At 59.0% G+C, this 9,614-nt stretch overlaps 1 protein-coding gene across 1 annotated transcript; it reads left to right on the forward strand.

The window, feature by feature from the left end:
• Positions 1–7,691: 7,691 nt before the first annotated feature.
• Positions 7,692–8,978, forward strand: LOC542566 (Expansin-B4). The gene is made up of 3 exons (NM_001112105.1): positions 7,692–7,982; positions 8,069–8,178; positions 8,253–8,978. Exons 1-3 carry the CDS (start codon positions 7,775–7,777, stop codon positions 8,763–8,765), a joined length of 831 nt encoding a protein of 276 aa, NP_001105575.1. The 5' UTR covers positions 7,692–7,774; the 3' UTR covers positions 8,766–8,978.
• The last annotated feature ends 636 nt before the right edge of the window (positions 8,979–9,614 follow it).

Below are 9,614 nucleotides of genomic sequence, written 5' to 3' on the forward strand. Positions count from 1 at the left end.
GCGAGGTCTACAGCAACGCTTGGAACATCCGACAGCTACGTCGCTTCTACCCTTAAGATGCTTTCAAGTTGTTTGTACACCTCGTTCACACACAAAGTCTAACCATCAAGGAAGGGTCAGCCTTGCCTCGGCAAAGCCAGACCCTCCCTCGGGGGCTAGAAGGGGGGAACCCCCTCCGTGTCAAAATTTTCCTCAAAAAAAGTCTTCCATCAAAAAAGACTTTCGCGTCTCCCGGCTATATCAGTAACAGGACCCCAAGAAACGAATAAGGGTGCATGTAAGTGGCAAGGCCGACCGAGCCGAGGGATTCCTACGCCTCTGGGATACGGATACCTCACTCGTCACCTACCACGAAAAATAACTCTTACTTGGGTAAGCAGTCCTACTACTGACGAACGAGTCCGGATACGCAAAACAGGAGGAAAAGAGACACAACCTTATATTACGATAATAAAGTGTTCGGGCCTCAGCGGCCGCAAAAGACACATATGCATTCAAAATAAACTGCTCCGGCAGAATTAGGTGTCGCCCGGAGAAGGAGCCGCGCCCTCGGCTTCGTCCCCACCCTCGACAAGATCCGCCCCGGCCTCGGACGACGGCGCAAGCGGAAGGATCTCTGCCTCGAACGTGGTTGCCAGCACCGCGCTTGGGCCCGCGGCGGCCGCGTCGAGCCTCTAGACTTCGGCCAGGGCAGCTTCATCTTCGTCGGGAAGGCAATACCCCTCGCTGACCCGCTCCAGATCCACGTCATAGTGGGAAGCGAGCACGGCGAAGGCCCGCCTGACACCGTGATGCAGCGCCTCGCAGAGTCTGCCGCGCGCGTGGTCACTCAAGGCCTACAGGCGACTCTGAGGGGAGCTTCCCGAGGGGACGTCGTCGGAACCAAAGACCCGATAGAAGGCCGAGATGGCCTCGGACATAGCCGCGTGGTCGGCCTCCCTCTGCTCGGCCACCTGGGCGAGTGCCTTGGTGGACTCATCAAGGGCAGACTCGAGCTCTGCAAACAACCAAAGCAGAAGACTTCAAACATGAGTTGAGGAACGAAGCGGAATCAAAATCTTAAAACAGCCAAGACATACCTTCGGCTCGGGCACGCTGCTCCGAGGATGCGGCTTGAGCCACGGCTAGGTCTGCCGCAAGGACTCCGGCCCGAGCAGACGCCTCGGCTAACTGGACTCCAAGAGCCTCAGCCCGGCTTTCAGCCTCGGCGGCCCGGCTCCAAGATTGGTCCCACTCGCCGATGACCTGGCCAAGCTCCGATCGCTGCTGCTGCGCCTCCACGCGTGTCGCCGCTGCCTCTGCTCCCAGATCGACACAGAGCAACCGAAGGTCCGCCACCTCGGCGCTCCGTTGGGAGAGGCGCTCGGTAGCCCCGGCAAGCGTGGTCCTTAGGGACCGCAGCGAGCCCCAGACATCAGCCTCGCGGCGGATGAACGACGACTTGGCGGCGCTCAGATCCGTCAGATCCTGAGGAAAGGAAGCGGGGCGTCACAAAGAATGCCTTGATCACGTGATGCTTGAACTCATTACCTGGAGGATCTTGGGAACGCCCCTACGAAGGACCTCCAAGGTCGACCGAAGCGACCCCACCGTCGTCTCGGCACACTCACGAAGCTCGTCCCAAGACTGCTCCTCTCGCTCATCGTCGAGGACGAAGAGAGGATCCGAAGCCCCACTGGTCCAGATCCGGAGCGACTGACACCGCCCGTCGGGACTGCGGCGCACGGGGACGAGGCTGCCGCCCCCTAGAATGGGTCGCGGTTCCACGCCCCCTCATTCGAGGCAACAGGCAGCGACGCCTCGGCCATCTCAGCATCGGCGGTGACGGGTGGCTCCACGGCCAGAACGGCAACGGCCTCGGCGGAAGCCGGTGCCAGCGCCGGCAATACGTCTGGTGGGCCCAAGGCCACAACCGCGCCAGCAGCCTCCCCCGGCGCGACGGCCGCCTCGACAGAGGAGTCGGCCTCGGGAGCTAGCCCCACTGCAACTGGTGCCGCCTGAGCCCCCGCTTTGGGGCGTCTTGCGGTGGGGTCAGTTGGCCTCCGAGGCCCGGCGCGGCACTAGCTGCAGAAGTCGCCGCCGTCTTGAGGACCTTCCGGGGAGCCAGACCGGTCGAACCATGCCTCCGCTTGCTAAGGAGAAAGGGGAAATCAGGACCAGGACATACGAAGGAGGAGCCAGGACGAAGATATCCTAAGATACTTACCCACTCCGGGCCATGATCAATCGAGCCTGTGGGGAGGTCTCTCGCACCTCGATCCCTGAAGGTACCACCAAGGTCTGCCCCGCTGCCGGCTTCGGTACCGTCCTCGCCTTGGGCGCCCGAGGCACCCGGGGGACGGACTGCCCAGGCGCAGCCATGACGACCTAAGGATCGCCCTCCTGCGCAGTCGGCACGGGCAACGTTTCCCGAGGAACAGGTGCCTCGGCCTGACTCGCCGGGGTCACCTCGACTACCTCGGCCAAGGGGTCAAGTACCCCCTCGGGCTGCCCCTGTTCTTCGGACCGGGACCCCGATGTCCCGGCCCCGGATACCGACGGCGCCAGCCCGCTCGGGGGCTGGCTTGACGATCCCTGGCCCAGCCTCAGGTCCGGGCTGAGGCCGAGGCGGGCGGTCATGTCGTCATCTTCATCATCGTCTTCATCATCGTCGTCGTCATCAGGCGTCTCCGGCGATGGCTCCCTTGGGAGCCCCTCCCTCTCCTGCCGACGACGAAGCCTTTCCAAGGTGTCTCGAGCCCGCGTCCGCTCGCGGGCCTGAGCCTTCTTCGCGTCCTTCTTCTCCTTCCTCTTCTCCGCGGCGACCCTCCGCGCAGCTCGGTCCACCGCGTCCTCCGGGACCGGTGGCAGGGAAGGCTTGTGAGCCCCTACCTCCTGGAAACAAACGAAAAGTCTCGGCTGTGAGAATCAAGGGCAATCCGACACAAGAAGAAAGAAGGAGCGGACACTCACTAGGGACACACACCCGCGGTCGGGACGCATCAAGAGCTGGGAAAGGGTGCCGGCGTCCGGCTTCCCTAACGTGCCGGCTACCCGCCTGTGGAGGTCGTCGACGGGAAGGGGATCCGAGGACATCCGCAAACCCTCCAAGTCGACCCCCGGCGTCATCTCCTAAAGCGGCAGCCGCCGCTCCGTCAAAGGGAGCACCCTCCGACGATGAATGGCAGCAACCACCCCCACGGCTGTGAGCCCTTTTCCTCGCAGCTCCTCCAAGGCCTTCAAAAGGGGCTGGACATTCTTCTGTCTGTCGCGCGGGGTCCCGTAGCGCCAGTTCTCGGCGGCGGCGGTCACCACTCGTTGAGAAAATGACGGGAGCCTCCCATCGTCATTTCGGAGATAAAACCACCGGCGCTGCCACCCTTTGTTCGAAGACGCGAGGATGGCAGGGATGTAATGCAGCGCCCGCGCCTACCTCAGCTGGAGGATGCAGCCACCGGCCCGTACCGCCATGCGAACCCTTCTTTCCCCCGTCGGCGAGGCAAAAAGCTCCTCGGAGAAAAGATGGGTCCACAGGTCCCAGTGGGGGGCAATCCCCAAGTATCCTTCACAAACCCCCACGAAGATGGCGGCTTGCGAGATGGAGTTGGGACTGAGGTTGTGCAGCTCCACCCCGTAGACGTGCAGAATCGCCCGCATAAAACAGCTCGCCGGCACTCCGAACCCCCGCTCGTGAAAGGAGACGAAGCTCACCACATACCCCGGCGGCGGGGACGGGGCGGCTCCGCTCGGAGGGGCCATCCACTCCGGCTGCGAGTCACCAGAGAGAGGGCGAAGCAAACCATCAGCAACAAGGGCCTCCAGGTCATCCGCCGTGACGGTGGAGAAAGGCCACGGGTCGCGCGGCGAAACAATGGTCACCCGGTCAGCCATCACCAAGCAGAAGAAGTGACGGCGGAGAGGACGAGGTGTGCGGTTTCCTTTCTCTGGCTATTCCCTCGGGTTGCGAAAACCTAAGTGGGAGGCGAGCAGCAGAGTAGAAAACCACCACCGGTCCCTCTCTCGAATATATGAAGGCCCAGGCGAGACCCGTTCAACACTTCGCCCGAACCCGCCGCGAGATTCAAAACTCAAAGCGAGACGCCCGTTCCTCGAACGGCTCGCGCACGCGCAACGGTCGCCCCGTGAACCACTCGTCCCGTCGCATTAACTCTGCGGCAGGACAGGCGGCACCTTTGGCAGGCGAAGCAGGCGACGCTTCACCTCCGCCATAATGACCGCGTCAAAAAAGGTGTGCCACGTCATTCGATTTTGTATCCTTTTCCACTTCCTCTTTCTCTCTCTTGCCTCAGGGATCGGGAAAGGGGATACTCCGAAAGGGATCCTTCTCCGCGAAGGAAGCGGGCCCCGAGCCCCCTATTGATCAGAGGTTCTAAGGCTGCCCCCTCGGAAGGGTTCAACAGCCGCCTCAGAGCACTCGGGCTCCGCGCCCACTACTGGTCAGATGTTCGAAGGTCGGCCCCTCGGAAGGGTTCAACGGCCGCCTCAGGCCACTCGGGCTCCGTGCCCACTACTGATCAGGGGTTCGTAGGCTGGCCCCCGAAGGGTTCGACAGCCGCCTCAGACGCAGAGCGAGGGATGACCCTGGGTACGTTCGATACATAACCAAGGCTTGGGCTACGCTCCCGAGGTACCCTAGGACATTTCCGAGACCAACAGGAACGATCTTGTAACGGAATCCCACCAGAGGGAGGCATCGAGCCCTCGGACCCCATCAAAGGGGACCGGGTCCGGCAAATCACCCGCAGGTACTTTTGGAGTGCGCCTCCGGGCCACTAGCCGACCCCTAATGAATGGGGCACGGGCGTCCACTCGGATTACCTGTTAGCAACTCACTGGAGACACCATGTTCGACGCCCTCCGAGGGCAACATGGCGCTTTCCCCCCTCCTCCTTGCGGAAAGGCGACGCAGGGGCGTATGTAAAAAAGTCGAGTCTGTCCTTGACCGTCCTCTCGCTCTGTGCGGAGGCTCGGGGGCTGCTCTCGCAAACCCGGCTCCGGCCAAACCGTTGAAAGCGTCAACATACCAGCCCGAGAACTTGGGACTCGACTGTGCACCCGGGCTACGGCCAGTTCGCATGAGGGAACAACCAGACCGGCCGAAGCATTACGAAACGCGCTAAGACCTCGAAGGAGTCAAATCACTCCTCCGAGGCCTCGGGGGCTACACCCAGCGGGTGCGCTCGCGCGCACCCACCGGAACGAAACGCAACCGAGGAAGGCCGGTCCCCTTGCAAAAAAGTGCGACAAAAGCCTCCAAGCGAGTATCAACACTCCCTTCGAGGCTCGGGGGCTACTGTCGGGGACCATAATTAGGGGTACCCCCAAGACTCCTAATCTTAGCTGGTAACCCCCATCAGCACAAAGCTGCAAAGGCCTGATGGGTGCGATTAAGTTAGGGCTCGGTCCACTCAAGGGACACGATCTCGCCTCGCCCGAGCCCAGCCTCGGGCAAGGGCAGCCGACCCCGGAGGATCCACGTCTCGCCCGAGGGCCCCCTCAAGCAACGGACACACCTTCGGCTGCCCGAGGCCCCATCTTCGCCGAGAAGCAACCTTGGCCAGATCGCCACATCGACCGACCGTATCGAAGGAGCATTTAATGCGAGGATCGCCTGACACCTTATCCTGACGCGCGCTCTTCAGTCGACAGAGCCGAAGTGACCGCAGTCACTTCGCCGCTCCACTGACCGGCTTGACAAGAAGACAGCACTGCCTGCACCGCTCCGACTGCTGTGCCACTCGACAGAGTGAGGCTGACAGCAGCCAAGTCCGGCCTCGGGCGCCATAGGAAGCTCCGCCTCGCCCGACCCCAGGGCTCGGCCCCCGTCTCGGCCTCGGATGACGAACTCCGCTTCGCCCGACCCTAGAGCTCGGACTTAGCCTCGGCTCCGGAAGACGACGAATTCCGCCTCGCCCGACCCTAGGGCTCGGACTCGGCCTCGGCTCCAGAAGACGACGAATTCCGCCTCGCCCGACCCCAGGGCTCGGACTCGGCCTCGGCTCCGGAAGACGACGAACTCCGCCTCGCCCGACCCCAGGGCTCGGACTCGGCCTCGGTTCCGGAAGACGACGAACTCCGCCTCGCCCGACCCCAGGGCTCGGACTCAGCCCTGGCCTCAGACGATAGTCTCCGCCTCGCCCGACCCGGGGCTCGTACTCGACCTCGACCTCGGAAGACAAACTCGACCTCGACCTCGGAGAAGCCTCCGCCTCGCCCGACCCAGGGCTCGGACCGACCACGTCACAGGGGGGCCATCATTACCCTACCCCTAGCTAGCTCAGGCTACGGGGAACAAGACTGACGTCCCATCTGGCTCGCCCCGGTAAACAAATAATGATGGCGCCCCGCGTGCTCCATGACGACGGCAGCTCTCAGCCCCTTACGGAAGCAAGGAGACATCAGCAAGGACTCGACAGCCCCGACAGATGTCCTTCCGCAAGGCTCCAGCGCTCCTCCGACGGCCACGACATCACATGAACAGGGTGCGAAAACCTCTCCGGCTGCCACGACGGCATGTACTTAGGGCTCTAGCTCCTCTCTGCTAGACACGTTAGCACACTGCTACATCCCCCATTGTACACCTGGGCCCTCTCCTTACACCTATAAAAGGAAGGCCAGGGCTCTCGTACGAGAGGGTTGGCCACGCGGGAGAACGGGACGGCGCGCGTAAGCATCTCGCTCCCTCCCACGCGGACGCTTGTAACCCCTTACTGCAAACGCACCAGACCTGGGCGCAGGACAACACGAAGGCCGCGGGTTTCCCCTTTCGCCCGTCTCCCATTTTTCCCCCTTCGTGATCCGTCTCGCGCCGACCCATCTGGGCTGGGACACGCGGCGACAATTTACTCGTCGGTCCAGGAACCCTCGGGGTCGAAACGCCGACACACGTGAACCAATTTAAAACATTTTAGGAAAACTATTGAAAGTTGTTGGAGTTACACCTTTTCTTTTTGGAGATTTCATACTTTTAAGGACGTCAATTACCATGTTTTGGTACCTTTCTTTTTTTGTTACCTTTGAAATTGCTTTTAGGCACGTACACCAATATTTAATACCCCGTAATAAGGGATCTCTAAGAAGTTAAATGAAAAAAATCCAAAAAGCAACCTCTTTGTGGAGTAGCTGTCTTTGGTACTTAACCGATCAATACACAGCAGTAGCGAGAAGGCGTACGTGCATATACCTCATGTGAGTTGCATATGCATTGCACGGGATCAATACACAGTTGGTTTTAAATTAGCTTTGCAATGATAAGGATATTATGCATTGCGCGGGATCAATACATGCTATTTCAATACACCGAATCGCTCTAAAACCTTACAATCCAACGTTAAAGCGATGTAGAGGAGCGTGTGTGCGTGGCCTTATTGCTTCGATGTGGACGAGATTTTATTTGGCAGGAATATAATATATAATTTACAGGTAACATGCTATAATTAACTGCCAAGATTTGATGCTATAATGGTACACGTAACGTATGCTTAACCGACGCCTTCCATTCTTCCATGATTCGCGCGGTGCCCATGTGACGCGACGGACCTAAACCCTAAACGCGCGCGGGTGTCAGGTGTGTAGCGGCCATCGATAATGCCATGCACGGACTGGGATTGGTAGTTCAAGCGTCCCCATTTCCCTGTCCTGTGTCTGCCTATAAATACCACCCCAGTCGATGCCCTCCACCTCACACACCATCGAAACACAAACCAGCAGCAGGCAGAGCAACGACTAGCTGCCAGGCAAGCCGGCCGGGGGTGCTGCAAGAGTGCAACAAACAATGGCCACCGCGCTCTCCTTCAAGGCCTTGGCACTGGCCGCGCTCCTCTCCATGGTCGTCGCCTCTGGCGCTCGCGCCGAGCAACAGTTCAAGCGCAACGCCACCACCGCCTCGCAGGACAGATCCTTGTTGTCCTACAGCAGTGGCTGGCTGCCGGCCAAGGCCACCTGGTACGGCGCCCCCACCGGCGCCGGCCCCCTCGACAACGGTAAGGACTGCAATCGGTATACCATACCACCAGGCCATCTATCTCTCCATGCATGCCGTACGTGTCTGAACTGAATGTCTTGCTAGGTGGTGCGTGCGGGTTCAAGGGCACCAACCAGTACCCGTTCTCGTCCATGACGTCCTGTGGCAACGAGCCCATCTTCAAGGACGGCAAGGGTTGCGGCTCATGCTACCAGGTGGGTGGGTGGGTGGGTGGGGTGCTAACCATACACGTGCACACGTACGCTGGCTGATCGACCAGGCCTTGCAGATACGGTGCCTGAAGAGCAACCACCCGGCCTGCTCCGGCGTGGCTCAGACGGTGATCATCACGGACATGAACTACTACCCGGTGGCCAAGTACCACTTCGACCTGAGCGGCACGGCGTTCGGGTCCATGGCCAGCTGGGGCCTGAACGACAAGCTCCGGCACGCCGGGATCATCGACATGCAGTTCAGGCGGGTGCCGTGCAACTTCCCGGGCCTGACCATCACCTTCCGCGTCCAGCACGGCTCCAACCCCATGTACCTGGCCGTGCTCATCGAGCACGAGAACAAGGACGGCGACGTGGTGCAGGCGGACATCATGCAGAGCAACTCCGGCCACTGGGAGCCCATGCACGAGTCCTGGGGCTCCATCTGGAGGATCGACCCCAACCGCCCGCTCCGTGGCCCCTTCTCCATGCGCATCACCAACGAGTCCGGCAGGCAGCTGGTGGCCAAGAACGTCATCCCGGCCAACTACATCCCCGACGTCGACTACCGCTCCTTCGTCCAGTACTAATGATCGAGCTAGCTTGGTCATTGCTTAAGCGTTTAATTGTTTCTTCTTTATTTAATTAGTGGCTGCCGTTGCCGACATGCATGTGGGGGAAATTGGAGGAGGCAAGCATCAATGCAATGTGTGCTCTCCCGCCCACTGTCACTATACCGTTATTAATTACCAGTGTGTAACCAGCAAATCATACTACATATATGGTTATATAATTTCATACTATACAGTATAATGCTGTCTGGCCTGTCTGTCTGATGAGTCTGAAAAAGGATTCTCTCTTTCGGGTGCACTCCCTTTGGCTTTATTCAACCACTTTCACTGCTGCACTTTCAGCCTAAACTTCCAGCTAGCTCGCTGTGTATAGTTAGTAGTACTAGCGTACTCTAGCAATGTAGCTAGGAGTGCAGCAATATTATGGCACACTCACAACTAACTGTGTCAGAGGGCCAGGGGACCCGTGCTCATAAATGAATTGACTTTCTAATCAGATGATTGGGAGTAGTACATGCTGGTCCGTAGTAGCAGCTGACATGGAGAGTGCACCGCTTTTCTTTTCTTCAGGCAGGGCACAGCTAGCATGCAACCCATAAATTAAAGAGAACAGAGGTTGAGATGACTGGCTAACGGCAACCTTTTTATGCTTTTTTCTGGTGTATTACTTTTTTGTTGGCTGTGCACAGAAAAGTTCATCCTAGTTTTCATCAATACCACCCCCAAAGGTTGTAGCACTAATTTACTCCATCGCAAAAAAGGTTGTCATTCTCGAATTTTATAAGTACTCAAGTAAATTTTTTTACTTTGTTCAAATATATAAAAAAATATTACTTTTTTTTAACGTAGATGAAGTATATTAGAGGG

The sequence above is a fragment of the Zea mays genome, chromosome 1 (assembly GCF_902167145.1).
Source record: "Zea mays cultivar B73 chromosome 1, Zm-B73-REFERENCE-NAM-5.0, whole genome shotgun sequence".
NCBI lineage: Eukaryota > Viridiplantae > Streptophyta > Magnoliopsida > Poales > Poaceae > Zea > Zea mays.